This window comes from Leptonychotes weddellii, chromosome 1, assembly GCF_054177405.1.
Source record: "Leptonychotes weddellii isolate Sample4059 chromosome 1, ASM5417740v2, whole genome shotgun sequence".
Taxonomy (NCBI): Eukaryota; Metazoa; Chordata; class Mammalia; order Carnivora; family Phocidae; genus Leptonychotes; species Leptonychotes weddellii.
The window spans coordinates 10475681-10493375 of record NC_138369.1 but is presented as its reverse complement, the minus strand read 5'-3'; the positions used below and the strand labels follow the sequence as shown (position 1 = coordinate 10493375).

Genomic DNA, 17695 nt, shown 5'->3' with positions numbered 1-17695 from the left:
AGACTGTGAGGGCTCCGATGGGGGCCAGCTGAGTGAGAGGTGGGGCTGAGCCAGGGGTGGGGGCGAGAACGAAAAATGGGCGGGACTTAGAGGGATGGGACTGGTTGGGCGGGGGGCTCAGGGCGGGGCTACCTGAAGGTCGGGGGGAGGAGTCAGGACTGAGACGGGGCGGGGCTCCCGGCTGGACTGAGAGAGACCGGGAGGTGGAGTGGAGCTAAGCGAGGGAGGGCCTCAGGGAAAGAACCGGATCAACGAAGAAGATGGGGTTGAGCAGAGTTGGGGTGGGAGACACTGCGGATGGGCTGGGGAGGGTTTGTGAGGGATGGAATTGATAGAAGGGCCCGGGGTTTGGCAGGGGCGTGGTGGGAAGGAGCCGGGGTTGGGAGAGGCTTAGAGGGTCAGGGCTTACGGCATGGGTTGGTGGGGTCCAGGCTTCCAAGAGGGACTGGGGGCTCCGAGGGGACGGGACCGCCAGCTTCAGCCCTCCCCCTCGTTCCCAGGCCCTCCAGCCCTTCTGCGACTTTCCAGAAATTGTGGACATCAGCGTCAAGCAGGCTCCGCGTGTTGGCCCGGCCGGGGAGCACCGCCTGGTCACCGTCACCAGGACAGACAACCAGATCCTGGTGAGTGCTGGACCCTCTCCCCTCCCGCCTAACCCCGACTGCGGGGACGTGGGACCGTCGCCTTCGGGCCGTAGCGGGCGCTGACGCGGGTCCTCACAGGAGGCCGAGTTCCCGGGGCTGCCCGCCGCGTTGTCCTTCGTGGCGCTAGTCGACGGCTACTTCCGGCTGACCTCCGACTCCCGGCACTTCTTCTGCAAGGAGGTTGCGCCGCCGCGGCTGCTGGAGGAGGTGGCCGAGCAGTGCCACGGCCCCATCACGTAAGGGTCCACCCCCCATGCCTGCCCTCCGCGGCCAGAACTCGGTTCGAATCTTGGGCACTCCCCTTCTCGCTGCCTCAGTGTCCTCCCCTCCCAGGAGCCTTGGAGAGGGGTCAAGGGCTGGAACAGCGCCTGGTGCACGGTTGGCGCTCAATGAGACTAGGCTCTCCCTTCTGCTGCTGTCCAGGGCAGTGGCTTCCCTCTCTCTGATTCCTCAGGGCCCCAGGGCCGATTACTGGGGATGGATGACACCAGGTTCCACCTGCAGCCTCTTCTTTAATCACCTAATAGAAGCCCTGATTTTTGGCTCATTTTAAAAAATAGGAAGGAGATGGGGTGCCTGGGTGGCTCATTCGTTAAGCGTCTGCCTTCGGCTCAGGTCATGATCCCAGAGTCCTGGGATCGAGCCCGCATTGGGCTCCCTGCTCCGTGGGAAGCCTGCTTCTCCCTCTCCCACTCCCTCTGCTTGTGTTCCCTCTCTCGCTGTGTCTCTCTCTGTCAAATAAAAAATAGGAAGGAGAGAGGGAATGTTAGCTGGTGAGGGTCCCAGGGCTTCAGAGGAACCAGGAGGATTAGAACCCAAGTCTGCCTCCATCTCTGTGTCTCTGTCTTTTCCTCCGGCCTTTCTCCACAGCCTGGATTTTGCCATCAACAAGCTCAAGACTGGGGGCTCACTTCCTGGCTCCTACGTTCTCCGCCGCAGTCCCCAGGATTTTGATTGCTTCCTCCTCACTGTCTGTGTCCAGGTTGGTCCACCACTAGGAGCCACATGGGCAGGGAGGGCTTCCTAAAGGAGATGACATTTGAGCTGAGACCTGAAAGATGAGTCAGTATTTGCTCCTGGAGGAAGGGGAGGGTAAAGGCATTCCCAGTGGAGGGAACGGCTTATGCAAAGGCTTGGAGATTGGAACGAGCCTGTGGTGCTGGAGGAAGATGGGGTGAGGGAAAAGTACTGCCCACTTCCACTCAGGGACCACTCCTCCTTGCAGACCCCCCTGGGTCCTGATTACAAGGGCTGCCTCATCCGGTGTGACCCCACGGGAACCTTGTCCCTGGCTGGCCTTGGCCGTCCCCACAGCAGTCTCCGAGAGCTCTTGGCAGCCTGCTGGGATGGTGGGCTGCACGTGGACGGGGTTGCGCTGAACCTCACCTTCTGCTGCACCCCCAAACCCAAAGGTGAGCCCGCCCCCTCCCCTGAGTGGAGCAATCGAGCTGGGGACCTGCCTTGTGCGGCAGGGGGCAGAGATAGCGGGTCGAGATGGGTTAGGGAAGAAAAGGTGATTTATGTGTTTGTGGAATAGATGCTATCTTCAGGCATGACGAGATCCAGTTGCAGCTGGATCCGAGAGATGTCACTGACTCTTAGACTCTCTCCATCTCTTGCCTCTTCCTCTGGGTGAATTTCACTCTCAGACAAACCCCTTGGATGGGACAACTCTGAGGTGTGAGTTCTTCAGAGTCTTCCAGAATCTCTAGCAGAACTGAGACTAGGTTGCCTGCTCATCGGTAACCCTCCCCGCCCCCCTCCCCCGACTGGGGCTTCCTAGAGTCTCAAATAAACCACGTACCTTGGAGTCCTCACCTCAGGGTTGTCTTCTGGGAGGGACCCCAAATTAAGGCAGGGAGTGAGCAAACCTTAGGGGGTCTTCCACCTCTGACCGCTCTTTTTCTCCCTCCACCTCCTCCCTGTAGAAAAGTCCAACCTGATTGTGGTGCGGAGGGATTGCAGCACACCCACATCATCCCCTGTTCGGCTCCATTCCCAATGCCAGCTGAGTCAGATGACATTTCACAAGATCCCTGCTGACAGCCTGGAGTGGGTAAGTGGCCCCAGGAAATGGAAGGGGGACCTCAGTTGGGATTCAGACACTGGGTCCTCATTGTACCCCATTTACATCTCTGCTGTGTGGCCTCGAGCATGTGACATAACCTCCTTGTGCCTCTGTTTCATTATCTGTAAAATGGGGCCAGGGCCAGGGGCCAGGATCCCACCAGGAGCCCCCTTACCAGCCTCTCATGTTGCCCCCTCACCCTCCAGCATGAGAACCTGGGTCATGGGTCCTTCACCAAGATTTACCGAGGTTGTCGCCACGAGGTCGTGGAGGGGGAGGTCCGGGAGACAGAGGTGCTGCTCAAAGTGATGGATGCCAAGCATAAAAACTGCATGGAGGTGAGTGTGATGGGGACCAAGACTTTGGGGTCAGGACTGACTGGAGAGAGCGTTGTGGATTCAGGGAAATTTAAAAACACACAGGTCTTTTTTTTTTTTTTAAAGATTTTATTTATTTATTTGAAAGAGAGAATGAGAGAGAGCACATGAGAAGGGGGAGGGTCAGAGGGAGAAGCAGACTCCCCGCCGAGCAGGGAGCCCGACGCGGGACTCGATCCCGGGACTCCAGGATCACGACCTGAGCCGAAGGCAGTCGCTTAACCAACTGAGCCACCCAGGCGCCCCTAAAAACACACAGGTCTTAAAACAACAGAAATGTAGCTGCAGCATCTCCAAACCATGAAATACAGAAGGGTCAGGGAATTTAGATGGAAACAGAAAGAGTACACCAAATAGAAGAAACAGCCAGTGCAAAGATCCTGAGGCAGGGTTGTGCCTGGCATGTTTTTTGGGTTTTTTTTAAATGATTTTATTTATTTATTTGAGAGGGGGAGGAGGGAGCACAAGCAGGGGGAGCAGCCAAGGGAGAGGGAGAAGCAGATTCCCTGCTGAGCAGGGAGCCCAATGCCGGGCTCAATCCCAGGACCCTGGGATCATGACCCAAGCTGAAGGCAGACACTTAACTGACTGAGCCATCCAGGCGCCCCTGTGCCTGGCGTGTTTAAGGAACAGTGAGGAGGGGGCGTCTGGCTGGCTCAGTTGGAAGAGCACACGACTCTTCATCTCAGGGTCATAAGTTCGAGCCCCACATTGGGTGCAGAGATTACTTAAATAAATACAACCTAAAAAAAAAAAAAGTGAAGAAGGGTCACTGGGCTGGAGAGAAGTGAGCAAAGGAGAAGAGGGGAGTGATGTGGATGGAAGCATCAGCAAGGATTGGGCCACCCAGGGAAGGCATGAGTCCTCCTTGAACCCCAAGTCTCCCACTTCTGTGTGAGGGACCCAAGGTGGATTACAGTGGAGACTTCCAGCCCCCATCAGAAAACCATGACAGAGTCCTGTGTATACCAGTGGTGGACTCCAAGGTCAAAGGAGGCTTGTGGTGAGGTGCCCTCCTGAGGCCGATTTGTGAGCAGCAAGTTTGGGGTGCTTGGTCTGACCCTGGAGTGGGAGGAACCCATGGACCTTCTCTCCCTTCTCCTCTCCCCAGTCATTTCTGGAAGCAGCGAGTTTGATGAGCCAAGTGTCATACCAGCATCTCGTGTTGCTCCACGGCGTGTGCATGGCTGGAGACAGTGAGACAGAACCCTCACCTCCGCCCCCACCCTTCCTCAGGGAAACCGTCTAGGGCAGCCTTAGCGATACAAACCCAGAGCCCGCCCTGGCTGGGGCCCCGTGTCCCCCAGGGTCCCTCACCCTGTTACCTGTGTCCTTCATTTGTCACTTTTGGGGCAGCAGCTCCAAGCTCCCACCGATACCCAGCCCCACAGAATTATCTCAAGTCAGACGGGCCTGGGTTCCAATCCCACCTCGCTGTGTACCCCCCTCTGTAGCTTTGCAAGGGCCAAGTTACCTCTCCAAGCTCCAGTTCCACCAGATTCGTACAGCAACTATTTATCAGGAGCCCGGGAGGGGCCAGGAGCTGCACTCACAGTGTGGAACACGACAGATGGGGCAGGGTGATACATGATCGTGTGTGAGGGGGCGGCACAGGCCACTGTGGGTGGTCAGAGGCCGCTAGCCCAGCTTGGAGGTTAGGCAATGATTCTGGATAGGCAAAGGTAAGTTCTAGGCAGAGAAGGCAAAGATAAGTAGGAATTAGGGAAGAGGAGGAGAGGAGGGGGGATGTCCCAGACATGCAAAGGGCTGGAAGTGCCCTTCCAGGCATCTCGGGGAAATAGTTGCCACAGGGGAAGTGAGGAGGAGGAGAGGTGAGTAGGCTAAGGACCGACGCAACAGTCAGAACTGAGAGCTCCAGAGAGCCCTGAGGGTGGGGTGGGGCGGAGCCTGTTCAACACCGCTGCAGTCCTGCCTCCCAGCCCTGCCCCTCTCTGCTGCCTGCCGCCAGGTATCATGGTGCAGGAATTTGTACACCTGGGAGCGCTGGACACCTACCTGCGCAAGTCTGGCCACCTGGTGCCAGCCAGCTGGAAGCTGCAGGTGATCAAACAGCTGGCCTATGCCCTCAACTATCTGGTGAGTGCTCCTCTGCTTGCTCTACCCTCTATGCAGAGAATGGAGGGGCAATTGAGAGTGGGCTCTGTGGTATGTGTAGGAGTTTGGTAAGGATGCAAGGGGAGGGCATTTTAGGGAGAAGCATACATACAAGCTCAGAGATGTAAGAGCGGAAGAAGGGAACAGGTGGTCATTGGTGGATTTCAGTGGGGAGTATTGAGCCATGAGGCCAGGCAGGGGGAAGGCTTCCCAGAAGAAGGAACATGGGAGCTGGGCCTTGAGGGTTGAATAGAAGCTCATCAAGAGGAGAAAAGAAGGAGGGTGTGTCAGGTTGAGGGCACAGCCTGGGCCAAGGCCTGCAGCTTAGAAGATGAGTTGCATGTCCTGGGATGCATCCAGCAGTTCAGTTGGCAGGAGACCAGGGTAGAGGTGTGGAAGAGAGAATGTCATAGGAAGAGTGAGCAAGTATCTCAAAGGGCCTTGAATGCTAGACTGAGGACCTCTGACTTTATCCTAAAGGCAGTGGGGAGCCACAGGGTGGGTTTGAAGGGGAGGGACACAGGGCAGCACAGGGGGTGAACCAGAGGAGGCAAGACAGGCCAGTAGTCTACGGAATGGTCTAGAAGTATGGTCTGAGCAGCCTCAGGTGGGCTTTGAAGGATGTGTAGTGGTTCTTCAGCCAGACTATTCATCCAGCAAACCCTCCCTGGCATTCTCTATGCCTGGCCCACCCAGGAAGACAAAGGCCTCCCCCATGGCAATGTCTCAGCCCGGAAGGTGCTCCTGGCTCGCGAAGGGGCTGATGGGAACCTGCCCTTCATCAAGCTGAGTGACCCTGGTGTCAGCCCCTCTGTGCTAAGCCGGGACAGTAAGTCCGGAAGGGTGGAGGGAGGGGCCTAGTGCCCTAGAGGGGCAGTGGGGCAGGGAAGCAGACCCCTGACCCCATCCCCACTCCCCAGTGCTCACTGACAGGATCCCCTGGGTGGCCCCCGAGTGTCTCCAGGAGGCCTGGACACTCGGCTTGGAAGCTGACAAGTGGGGTTTTGGTGCCACAGTCTGGGAGGTGTTCAGTGGGATCCCGATGCCCATCAGCACCCTGGATCCCGCCAAGGTCAGAGCACCCTCATTGGCCTCTAGAGTGCCCATTTGGGAGAAGGGTGGGCTGAGGTCCAGCTTGGGGAGGATGGGCTGGTCTAGGGTGGGGGGCTCCTGAGGGTGCACTGGGAGTGACCAGCCACTCTTCTCAACTTCAGAAGCTCCAGTTTTATGAGGAACGGCAGCACCTGCCTGCCCCCAAGTGGACGGAGTTGGCCATACTGATCCAGCAGTGCATGGCCTATGAGCCAGGCCAGAGACCCTCCTTCCGGGCCATCATCCGTGACCTGAACAGCCTCATCACTTCAGGTGCCCACTGGGCCGGGCAGGGTGGGCAGGGCTGGCCTGTCATATTAGGCCCCGGGGGGCGAGGGGGAAGTGAAATTTGCATGCAGAGCCGGCCCTGTGTGCTTGGCAGGGTTGGAGTGGTTGGTGACTGTAACAGTCAGCATGAACCTCAACCGCTGCTATAACAAACAGACCCCCTTGGCTCCAGATCGAACGTGATGGATATTTACCTTTCATCCAGTGAGGGTGTCCAGGTCAACAGGCACCTCTCCCTTTGTGGCTCTACCCATCCCATGGCCTCAGGTCCCTGTGGCATCCTCTGCAGACAAGAGAGAGAGACTGTGGAGGGTCCCATGCCAGGTTTCCATAGGCCAGGCCTGAAAGAGCCGCCAGCACTTCTCCCTCATCAGACTGAGCTCAGTCACGTACCACACTTCACAGCAGTGGAGTCTGGGAAATGCCCTTTTGTCTCCAAAGCTATATGTAGTTTGCACAGCATGCAGAGCACATAAGGGGTCTGCCTTTGCCCAGTCGGCCTCTTTGTCCAGCCCCCCCCCCCCCGCAAAGTACCCGTAGGCTTGTGCGGAGAAGGTAAGCATGCAGATCGAAGTCCCCTGGCAAGTCAGCTTAGGAGGGGGACCCCAGGCCCAATGTACTGGTCCCTTACTACTTGTGCCCTGCAGATTACGAGCTCCTCTCAGACCCCACGCCCGGCGCCTTGGCGCCCCGTGATGGGCTGTGGAATGGCGCCCAGCTCTACGCCTACCAGGACCCTACCATTTTTGAGGAGAGACACCTCAAGTACATCTCACAGCTGGGCAAGGTGAGGTGCACCCGACTGCGGTGGGCGGGGAAGCGCCCATGCACCCCTGCACTTGGACACCAGCCCTGCTGTCCCCCAGGGCAACTTCGGCAGCGTGGAACTGTGCCGCTATGACCCGCTGGGCGACAACACGGGCGCCCTAGTGGCAGTGAAGCAGCTGCAGCACAGCGGGCCAGACCAGCAGAGGGACTTCCAGAGGGAGATCCAGATCCTCAAAGCCCTCCACAGCGACTTCATTGTCAAGTACCGCGGAGTCAGCTATGGCCCAGGTGAGCCATTTCCCCCACCTGGTGCTCTTCAAACCACCCGCCCTCAGCCTCCTGCAGTAACATTTTAGGGTGGTCTGGGAACACCAGGAGGGGCGCTATGGATGCTCTTGCTTAATCCAGATTTGGATCCCCTAGGGTTCGAATTCCCGCTCTCTCCCTCAGCAGCTGGGAGACCTTGGGCAGGCGATTTAACCTCTCTGAGCATCGGTTTCTCCACCTGAAAAAGGGGTCATTATCAGGTTTAAATGAATCAGTGTGTATTGTCGAAAGTACTCAAGAGCCCTTGGCGAAAAGTGTCATGGTTGCTGTTCCCATTTTACAGAAAGCAATACTGAGGCCGGGAGGGGCCCAGGGTCGTACTCTGACCCGGGAGGAAGAATCGGGAGGGGCCGCAGACAGAGTTGGGCCCTGTGGTGACCCCTCCCAGCCTCCCCTCGCCTCCCCTAGGCCGCCAGAGCCTGCGGCTGGTGATGGAGTACCTGCCCAGCGGCTGCCTGCGCGACTTCCTGCAGCGGCATCGCGCGCGCCTCGCCGCCAGCCGCCTGCTCCTTTACGCCTCGCAGATCTGCAAGGTGCGGGCCGTGCCCCGGGACGCGGGCGCCGACGTGGCGAAGTCTGGGCGGGGGTCTGCGTGCAGTCGCGGGGAAGGCTGAGGGTTGAAGTTTGGGGGTCCAGGTCAGGTTGGACAAGGAGCGGTTGAGCTGGGGCTGAGGTCAGGCCTGGAGTGCAGGATGGGTCCAGGGCAGAGTCAGGCTTGGGCCCTAGGATGGGTTTGGGCTGGATTCCAGGTTATGCTGGAGTCCGTACCTCACGCGCGCCTGCAGGGCATGGAGTACCTGGGCTCCCGCCGCTGTGTGCACCGCGACCTGGCAGCGCGTAACATCCTGGTGGAGAGCGAGACGCACGTCAAGATCGCCGACTTTGGCCTCGCCAAGCTGCTGCCGCTCGACAAAGACTACTACGTGGTCCGCGAGCCCGGCCAGAGCCCCATCTTCTGGTGGGAACCCCGCCCCCGCCCCGGCCTACCTCTCCTCCCCACTACTGGGGCCCCTACCTCGCTCCCACCTTCGTGAGCCCGCCATGGCCCCGCCCTTCCCACAGTCCTGGCCCCGCCCCCTAAACACTGGCCCCGCCCCTGCCCCTACAGCTATGGCCCTTCCTGACCCCGCCCAGGCCCCCACTTCTCCCCACTACCCCCCGCCCCTCCTCCCCACTGTCCTGGGCCCTTGCCGGGCCACGGCCTTCCTACCGGTGTACAGTCCCTTCCCCACAGCCTGGTCCCACCTCGCTCCGCCCTTCGGCACTGGCCCCGCCCCCCAGAGCCAGGGCTCCGCCCTGACCCCGCCCAGACCTTCCGCAGGGTTGGAGAATACCCCATCCCACAGGCGGGGAAGCTCTGACCCCAGAGCTGGGACTGACCTTCTCACAGCCCCCACCCACCGCTGGCCAGCTCCCCCCGCCCAGGGTTGTTCCCTTTCCCGTACTCTGCCTCACTTTCGCATCCCAAGACTTCCTTGTCCCCCTCCAGGTACGCCCCGGAGTCCCTCTCTGACAATATCTTCTCGCGCCAGTCCGACGTCTGGAGCTTCGGGGTCGTCCTGTACGAGCTTTTCACCTACGGCAACAAGAGTTGCAGCCCCTCAGCCGTGAGTCAGCACCCCTGCATTCCCCAGTACCCTCCTCTCCCCAACCCCTTCCTGGCCAATCCCTGCCCCGTTTGTGCCCGAGTCCCTCTTTTGCTCAGTGTCACCTGGTCCCAGCATTATATAGGCCCTCTATAATGGGGAGGACCTCTCTTCACTAAGGCTGACCCCCACTACCACGGGCAGCCCGCTCCCCCTCCATCACGGATGACCCCTCCTCCTCCCTTACGCCTGGCCCCTCTCCCCACCGCGGGTGATTCTCTCCCTCCCTTCACTATGGATGCCCCCTGCCCCCCCACCCCCACCCCTCTCCAATCACTGGCGGCCCCTCCTCCCTCCTTCACGGATGGCACCTCTCCCACCACGGGCGCTCCCTCTTGGCCCCAGGAGTTCCTGCGGATGATGGGATGTGATGGAGATGTCCCGGCCCTCTGCTGCCTCCTGGAGCTGCTGGCTGAGGGCCAGAGGCTGCCTGCACCTCCTGCCTGCCCTGGTGAGGTGAGCACTGGAGGGCCTGCCTCAGTTTCCCACTCTGGATTTTCCTGGGCAAGCCAGCTGGCCCCTTTGGGTCTCCCCACCTCCTGTTGTCTCTTGATTGAGAGCATACCCCGGGGCATGAATCTGAAGGGGAGTTTGGCTTCTATTTTGCTGTTCTCTCACTGTATGGCAAGTTGCAAACACTTTCAGAGCCTCAGTTTGCCCATCGAACAAATTGGGAATAACAATGCCTTATGGGGGGGTGCCTGGGTGGCTCAGTCAGCTAAGCGTCTGCCTTCCGCTCAGGTCATGATCCCGGAGTCCTGGGATCGAGCCCCACGTCGGGCTCTCTGCTTGGCGGGAAGCCTGCTTCTCCCTCTCCCACTCCCCCTGCTTGTGTTCCCTCTCTCGCTGTCTCTCTGTAAAATAAATAAAATCTTAAAAAAAAAACCCAAAACACAATGCCTTATGGGGTGGGGGAAGGTTAGACAAGTTAACACCTCTCCAGTGCTCAGCTTAGGGTCCAGCGCACTGTCAACACTCCATAAATGTTAACAACTCTTACAGTTTATTGTCACAACTTTTGGGGAAAGATCTAACATGAGGTTGGTCATTCATAAAGTGATCTGCCCAGGGGCACTTGAGTGGCTCAGTCAGTTAAGCGAATGACTCTTGGTTTCCACTCGGGTCATGATCTCAGGGTGGTGAGATCAAGCCCCATGTCAGGCTCTGCACTGGGTATGGAGTTTGCTTGAGATTCTCTCCCCCTCCCTCTCCTCTCCCATGCTCTTTCCCCCAGTGTGCTCTCTCTCTCTCTCTCACAAATAAATAAAATCTTTAAAAAAAAAATGTATCTGCCCAGGCCACAAATGTTTATTGAGCGTTGACTGTGTGCCGAGCTCTGTGCTGGGTGCTGAGGACCCAGCAGGGGACAGAACAGATACTACCCTGTCCTCCTGGTAACCAGCAGAGGCTAACAAGAACATTCTGGTCTGGTGGTTATCAGTGTCTAGAAAGAATTGAACAGGAGGGAATGAGGGGGTGCGGTGGTGGTCAGGGGGGCCTTTCAGAGGGGGTGATCCTGAAGGAGGAGGAGGAGCCTACCCATAGGGAAAGCTGGGAGAGGGCATTCTCAGTGGTGGACACAGCATGTGCAAAGGCCCTGAGGTGGGAATGAGTTTGATGCCTTTAAATAATGAGATGGGGGCAGATGTGGCTGCAGGGAACAAGAGAGGGGGTGATGGAAGGAGACAGGGGAGGGCATGAGATTTTGTTCTAAGACCTCTAGGGAGCCATGGGAGGCTTTGGAGCAGGGGAGGGATGGAATCTAATTTATATTTTAAAATGGTGAATAGGAGTCATGTCCTTCCTACCGCTCATATGTGACCCTGTTGTCTCCTCCCACCCCCTCAGGTTCATGAGCTCATGAAGCTGTGCTGGGCCTCTAGCCCGCAAGACCGGCCAACATTCAGTGCCCTGGGCCCCCAGCTGGATGCACTATGGAGTGAAAGCCGGAGCTAGCAGAGAGTGTGAAACTCACGCCTTCCCTGCTTGTCCGGAGGGAGAAACGCACTCACTTCATTTTTATATCTCCTGCACACCTACCTCTGGGTTCTGGTCTTTGTGAACTGGCTGTGTGACCTTGCGCAGGAGGTTGCCCCTCTCCGGGCTTCCTGCTTTACAGAGACCCTCAGGGGGCAAATGACATTGCATTTGGGGGGCATCCCTGGCTTGTGGGGCAACAGTAGTCTTGTGGCCTCAGGAACTTGTAAAAATTCAAGATGAATGCCTTGGTGGGGCCTGCTGTGCCTTGAGCCCAGAATCTAGGAGCCAAATTTAAGCCCCTCCCATCTTCCTATCCTCTCAGGTTTTGGCCCTGAGCTTCCTGTCTCAGTGAAGACCTTGCAGATCTTTAAATACATGATCTCCGGCTTCTGTTCCAACATCCCTCTTTTGCTGGAGGAAGCCACAGACAAAAGCAGTTGCCCTCGTTGGAAATTCACTTTCTGGGGGGGAGCCTGCGTGACTTTTTGGGCTTGTGTGAGGAGCCAGGAGAGGCTGGGGTCCCAGTCCGCCCTAACTGTACCAGAGCGTCCCGGGCCTTCCATTTGCCCACTTGAATACTGGGACCCTTTCTATCCCGACCAGAGGGTCACTCAGTTGATGACGCTGGAGACTTACAGGAGCTTTTCAGCAGCTGAGGGAAGGAAAGGCATTCTTGGCAGAGGGTACAACATGGTGAGAGTGAGGAGGTTCAGAGTACAGAGGTTAAGAGCCCAGCTGTTGGAGCCCACGGTTCTGCCACTTAACTGCCGTATGATGGTGGGCAACTTGTCTCCCCTACTGGGTCTCAGTTCCATCCCCTGTACAATGGGCAGATAAATGGTGCTGGCTTCTTGCTGTACACAGGCAGCTTCTGGAGGCTGGTGAGAAGGCATCTGGTGCAGGTTAAGCCCCTCCCTCCCCCCCCAAACTCCTCACCTGCCTGCAGTTTTTCTGTCACTTTTGCCCCCTGGAAAACTCTTATTTATCTCTCGAAACCCCAGCTGTCACCTCCCTGCAGCCTTCCCTGGCATGTTCCCCCCACTCCTCACCTGCCGTGTACTTACCTCTGACCCCAGGACTGGGGTCTCTGTCCAGATCCCTCTCCTCTGACCTGGAGGCTCCCTGGGGGCTGGGATGGGACAGGTACAAAGGGGACTCTGGGAGCATTTGTTTAATGAATAAAGTTGGGTGGAAAGAATGGTGTGTTGCTGGACTTGGGTGATGGGGAATTTTGGGGGGGGTGTAAGCTGGGGAGGAATGTAGTTAGGGCTGGGAGATGGAGATCCCCTGGGGGCCACAATGGGGGCCTCAGGGCAGGCTGGGGGGAGGAGAGACAGCAGGGTGGGGCATTGGCTGGGGTCCCAGAGGACAGAAGCCCTACCCCCAACTCCAGCTGCTGGCCTTGGCTCTGTCCTAAGGAACTGATTACGGGCTCTTGGTGGGTGGAAGGAACAGGCTGCTCTGGGGGGCGGGGAGGGGGGTCAGAGGGCAAGGTTGGGGTGGGAGGCTATGGGGAGGGGTCCAACATCAGTGGGGACCAAGCAAGTCTCCCTCAGGACTGCTGGACAGATATGAGGAATAACCAAGAGAAAGAGACCGAGAGAGATAGAGAGATTGAGAAGGAGAGACAGACTCAGAGAGACAGAGAGGGCAGGAGAGAGACAGTCTCCCTCTCTCTCTCCTACTCTCTTAGCCCAGGGAAAGCCACCTGCTTTGGTGAAAAGCTGGAGGGGGCTGCTCTGAGCTCAAGCAAGACAGGGTTTTCAGCTCAGGCTCTCCCTTGCCTTGGATGGAGTATCCTCCCTTCTCTCTGCTCGTTTCCCTCCTTGGTAAACCAAAGTCTACAGTGAGCAAACACAGCCAGCTTCATTCTGGGCCCTGCAGTCCCTGCCCTGCCCAAGGAGACCCTGATAGGGGAGAGACAGAGTCAGGCAACAGCCCCAGCCTCCTGTGACCATGGCAAGCGCAGTGACCCCCTCTCTGAGCCTCAGTTTCCTTATTGATACAGGAATAAGGACAACAAGATTCTGATTGCTCCTGGTCTCAGATGGCCAGCTGCCCGACCACCACCTTGTCGAATCATTCTCAGTTTATCTAGTTCACCTCTCTAAAATGGTGGTTGTTGTTGTGAAAAAGACTCCTCAGCCAGTGCTCGCCCTGGGGGAGACACACCCAAGGCCCTGGCCCAGGCAGAGACCCTCACTGTTTTGTGGCGCCCTCAGCCTCTCAATAACCCGTGTTGAGGTTAAAACCACCGTTGTGATTCTTACTATGATTACAAGATCCCCTTCGGCACCACCCATCAGGAAACTTCGAAAAAGTCAAGGTTTATTACTCATAAGACCTCAGAGTTACACAGCCGACCTAGGGTTACCCACTGAGGTCACTGGTGGAAACAGGGAGCCAACTTGGGCTTGGGGCTCTGCTTTTATTGGGGTCCAGGGGTGCGGGCCTAGGGTTTCCCCAGCTCACTCTTTATTGGTGGATTTCAGATGCAGAGCAGGAATTTAATGTTCTGAGCTGGTCAGCACACGGCTCCCTTCCCTGGCCGCGGTGGCCCGAATCACTGGTGGCCCGAATCACCGCGTGTGGCTGCGGAGGGCCTCCCACCGAGGACTCGGAGTTTCTCGCAGATCTGGAGGCTGGAAAGTCAGGGTGCCGGCAGGGCCGGGGTCTGGTGAGGAGGCTTCCTGGCTTGCACATGGCTGCCTTCTGGCCAGGTGCTCACGTGGAGCGGGAGGGGCATGGGGGCACGTTCTCTGACCCCCCCTTCGTAGGAGAGCACTGACCCCATTGCGAACCCCCCCTTCACTACCTGCTGATCTCCCGGAGCCCCCACGTCCACAGACACTGTCTCGACACCGTCACGATGGGGAGTCGGGCTTAAACACAGGAATTGAGGTGGGGGGGTCTGTATGGTTAGGGCTCAGCCTGTCAGTATCCAGCGTCTGGTTGGACTGGCCCCTGTGGTTCCACGCCCTTCAGCAACACCCATCAGGAAACTGAAAAAAGGAAAAGTTTCTTACCGACAAGACCTGGAGCTCCCACAGCACCCCCAGGGCGGGCCACACAGTGAGGGGGTGGGGGTTCCCTGGCTGGGCCTCTGCTTTTATTGGGGTCCAGGATGGGGGCGTGGGGTTCCCAGGGCTCATTGCTTATGGTAAAACTAAAATATAGGAGCGGGAATTTAAAGCGCCAGAAAGGAAAGAACAAGTGACCCCAAAGGCCAGTTCTCAAAAGCAACCACGAGCTCTCAAACAAGGGAGCCTGGGGGGCGGGGGGGCCGGAGAGCTGGCTGTTTATCAAGCGGTGTGTCTGGCAAATAAATTTATTCCAGATAGCTATCTTTGAAGCGGATGCCTGGGCAATCAAAGCTTAAGTCAGGCACGACAAAAAAGCCTGGCTCAGTGGGTGGAACATGCAAGTCATGATCTTGGGTCCTGAGTTCGAGCCCCACCTGGGGCTTAGAGATTACTTAAAAAAAGAGAGAGAGAGAAAGAGAAAACCCAGCTGCGGGGTTTACACTACACTTGCACTCAGTACTCACCCCGCCCTTGACCTTCTCCCTGAGCCCTCCGCGGAATGCTCTGTCCCCATCCAAGGTCCTCAGCTGGGGCGGGCTGGATGCCTATAAGAAGGGGTCCCCGCTGGGGCCGGCCTCCTGCCGCCATGGACCCCCGCCCACTCACCTGGGCCCTGGTGCTGCTGGGCCCGGCTCTGGCGCTCGTTCTGGGCTCGGCGCCCGCTCCGGAAGCGCGGGAGAAGCTGTGTGGCCACCACTTCGTGCGCGCGCTGGTGCGGTTGTGCGGGGGCCCGCGCTGGTCCTCCGAAGACGGGCGGCGGGTGGCTGGCGGCGACCGTGAGTGGGGGCGGGCGGGGACTGCGCTCTGGGGTTTCTAGGTGGGGCAGGTGCGCGCGGCGCTGGTGGGCGTCGGGGCGGGCGGCTGGGTTTGCACGCACCTACCGGGGGCCCCTTGCCCGCGGCGCTGGTGTGTGCAAGCGCGCGAAGGATGCGGCCCCGGCCAGGCAGGAAATCAGTGCGTGGCGACCGAGACAGTCTCGCAAGTGCACGGTGAGATTCTGCCTGATTTACATTCTGTGTAATTTTTTAATGTAAATATTTATGTTTTGCATTAATTTTTGATTTTTAAAAATATTGCATTAAAATATGATGGATCTTCATTGTTGAGTTTTTTGGCGCCCCCTTGCATTGTGCGTTGAGGGCCAGTGCTCACTCTTCTCACCCTGCGCCCGGCCCTGGTGCTGAAGGTATAAAACGGATGTGTATGCCCACGTGTCACACGTGTGTGTCCTATATGCATGCATCTTTGTGATACAGACGCAGCTGGATGTGCAGAGGCGTGCATGGGGGAGGGCTGGAAAGGGCCATGAGGGTATGTGCCTGTGTGTGTGTGTGTGTCCGTGTGAGCCCACTGCCTATACATATGTCACCCCTGCTGTCTTTGGCTTTGTAAAGTGTCTATGCGTCTGCGTGATAGGTGGCTTGTGGGAATGTGCACGGCAGGGGACCTGAGCGTGGGTGTGGGTCGGGAGTGCACACATCTGGATGGGGGAGTATATCTGTGCTCAGTAGACAGTAGGCATTTAATAGGTGCTCACTTTCTATTTGTGCACAAGATGAGCATTCAGTGGGTCACTCAGCAGGATGTGAGCGTGCAGGTGTGTGCACATATTGGGGAGGGGTCCTCTAGGGTCCCCTGCCCATGCTGAAATTCTGCTCTGTCCCCAGGTGAGCTGCTGCAGTGGCTGGAAGGACGACATCTCCATGGGCTGGTGGCTGAAGGGGACCCCATGCTGGTTCTCATTCCACAGCCCCTGCCCCAGGCCTCTCTCCATCACCACCGCCGGCGGGCGGCGGCCACCAACCCTGCCCACCACTGCTGCCTCAGCGGCTGCACCCAGCAGGACCTGCTGACCCTGTGTCCTCACTGAACCCTCCCCCTGGCTGTGGCCTCAGAGGATCCAGAGACCCAGAGGGGTCTGGTCTGGTGAGCTCCTGAAGCCACACAGCGCCACAAAGCCCTGTCTGGGAGGACCGGTGTTCCCCACCTCCCCGAGGCCACCTTCCTCTGTGGGACCAACTGCGAAAAATCACACCTCCACCCTGGCTTGGAAGAGCCTTGGTTTCGCAGAGATGCCAGATACTCAGGGCCAAATGTCCTCCCGTCCTAGGAGCCCCAGGTGCCACCCTCCCCGCATCTGTGCCACCCCCCTTTGAGGTCTCCCTAGTGGTAAATAAATGAAGCTCCTGCAGAATCCAAAGCAGCTTTTTGCATTTTCTCAAGAAAAAGGGACAAGACTGCATCAGCCCTTGTGCGGGCTGCCCCCCGGCAGCTGGGGACCCCCCCCACCACTTTCAGGAGCTTGTTAGCAACTTGAGAGTCATCACGATACAAAGTGGGGAAACTGAGGCCAGGGGAGACGGCTGCGTGCCAAGGTCAAACAGAGAGGGAATGGCCAAGTGCAGGATTCGAATCGAGGTCATCTGTCAAGACCTATGGTGGGGGGCCTTAATGTTACTTAAAGTCCACGTGACAGTGGACACACAGACATTGAAATGAGTCACAGTGGACACTTACTGATCCAACTCTGACCATTTTTCTCACTCGCACGCTCCCTTCACCCTGAGATGGAACTTGCATTCTAGGACTCCCAGGGCAAAAGGACCAAGGATTTGACTATGTGAGCCAGTCCATGTTGTTACTTTCCTGAATCTGCTGTCACAAATTACCAGAAATCGGGAGTCCTAAGACAGAACTTTCTTTCCTTACAGTTCTAGAAGCCAGAGACAGAAGTCGAGGTGGGGCAGGCTTGTTTCCTTCTGCTAGGCTCTGAGGAAGAATCTGGTCTGTGTCTCTTTCCTGGCTTTTGGTGGCCGCTGGCAACCTTTGACCTTCTTTGGCTTCTAGATGCAGGACTCCAAGCTCTGTCTCTGTCTTCATGTGGCCTTCTTTCCCGTGTCTCTGTGTGTTCATTTCCGTCTCTTGTAAAACCACTCTCATTGGATTTGGGGCCCACCCCACCCTAATCCAGAATGATCTCACCTTGATCCTTACCTTAATTATATCTGCAAAGACTCTATTTCTTTTTTTTTTCTAGGATTTATTTATTTATTTGAGAGAGAGAGAGAGAGCAGGGGGGCCGGAGGGGCAGAGAGAATCTCAAGCGGATTCCCTGCTGAGAGCAGAGCCTGACTACGCGGGGCTCGATCTCACCACCCAGAGACCATGACCTGAGCCAAAATGAAGAGTCAGATGCTTAATCAACTGAGCCATCCAGCCACCCCAGCAAAGACCCTATTTCCAAATAAGGCCATATTCTAAGGTTCCAGGGGGATGCATACTGTTCAGTCCAGTGAGGCAGGGGAGC

The 17695-nt window shown here is 57.5% G+C and overlaps 2 protein-coding genes across 2 annotated transcripts in view; both read left to right on the top strand.

The window, feature by feature from the left end:
- The window catches only part of JAK3 (Janus kinase 3), a 19778-nt gene extending 7275 nt beyond the window's left edge, over positions 1-12503 (top strand). Inside the window, 20 exon segments of the mRNA XM_081815439.1 lie at positions 182-203; positions 501-623; positions 723-880; positions 1515-1626; positions 1870-2056; positions 2573-2700; positions 2919-3050; positions 4201-4285; positions 5059-5186; positions 5901-6033; positions 6125-6276; positions 6419-6569; positions 7232-7371; positions 7451-7640; positions 8088-8212; positions 8465-8637; positions 9169-9286; positions 9671-9781; positions 11174-11275; positions 11277-12503. Coding sequence (XP_081671565.1) covers positions 182-203; positions 501-623; positions 723-880; positions 1515-1626; positions 1870-2056; positions 2573-2700; positions 2919-3050; positions 4201-4285; positions 5059-5186; positions 5901-6033; positions 6125-6276; positions 6419-6569; positions 7232-7371; positions 7451-7640; positions 8088-8212; positions 8465-8637; positions 9169-9286; positions 9671-9781; positions 11174-11275; positions 11277-11387 — 2581 coding nt within the window. The 3' untranslated portion in view covers positions 11388-12503.
- Positions 12504-14952: 2449 nt separating this feature from the next.
- Positions 14953-16588, top strand: INSL3 (insulin like 3). Its single transcript, XM_006749574.3, has 2 exons — positions 14953-15164; positions 16056-16588. The coding sequence occupies exons 1-2, from the start codon at positions 14975-14977 to the stop codon at positions 16256-16258; spliced, it is 393 nt and encodes a 130-aa protein (XP_006749637.1). The 5' UTR covers positions 14953-14974; the 3' UTR covers positions 16259-16588.
- The last annotated feature ends 1107 nt before the right edge of the window (positions 16589-17695 follow it).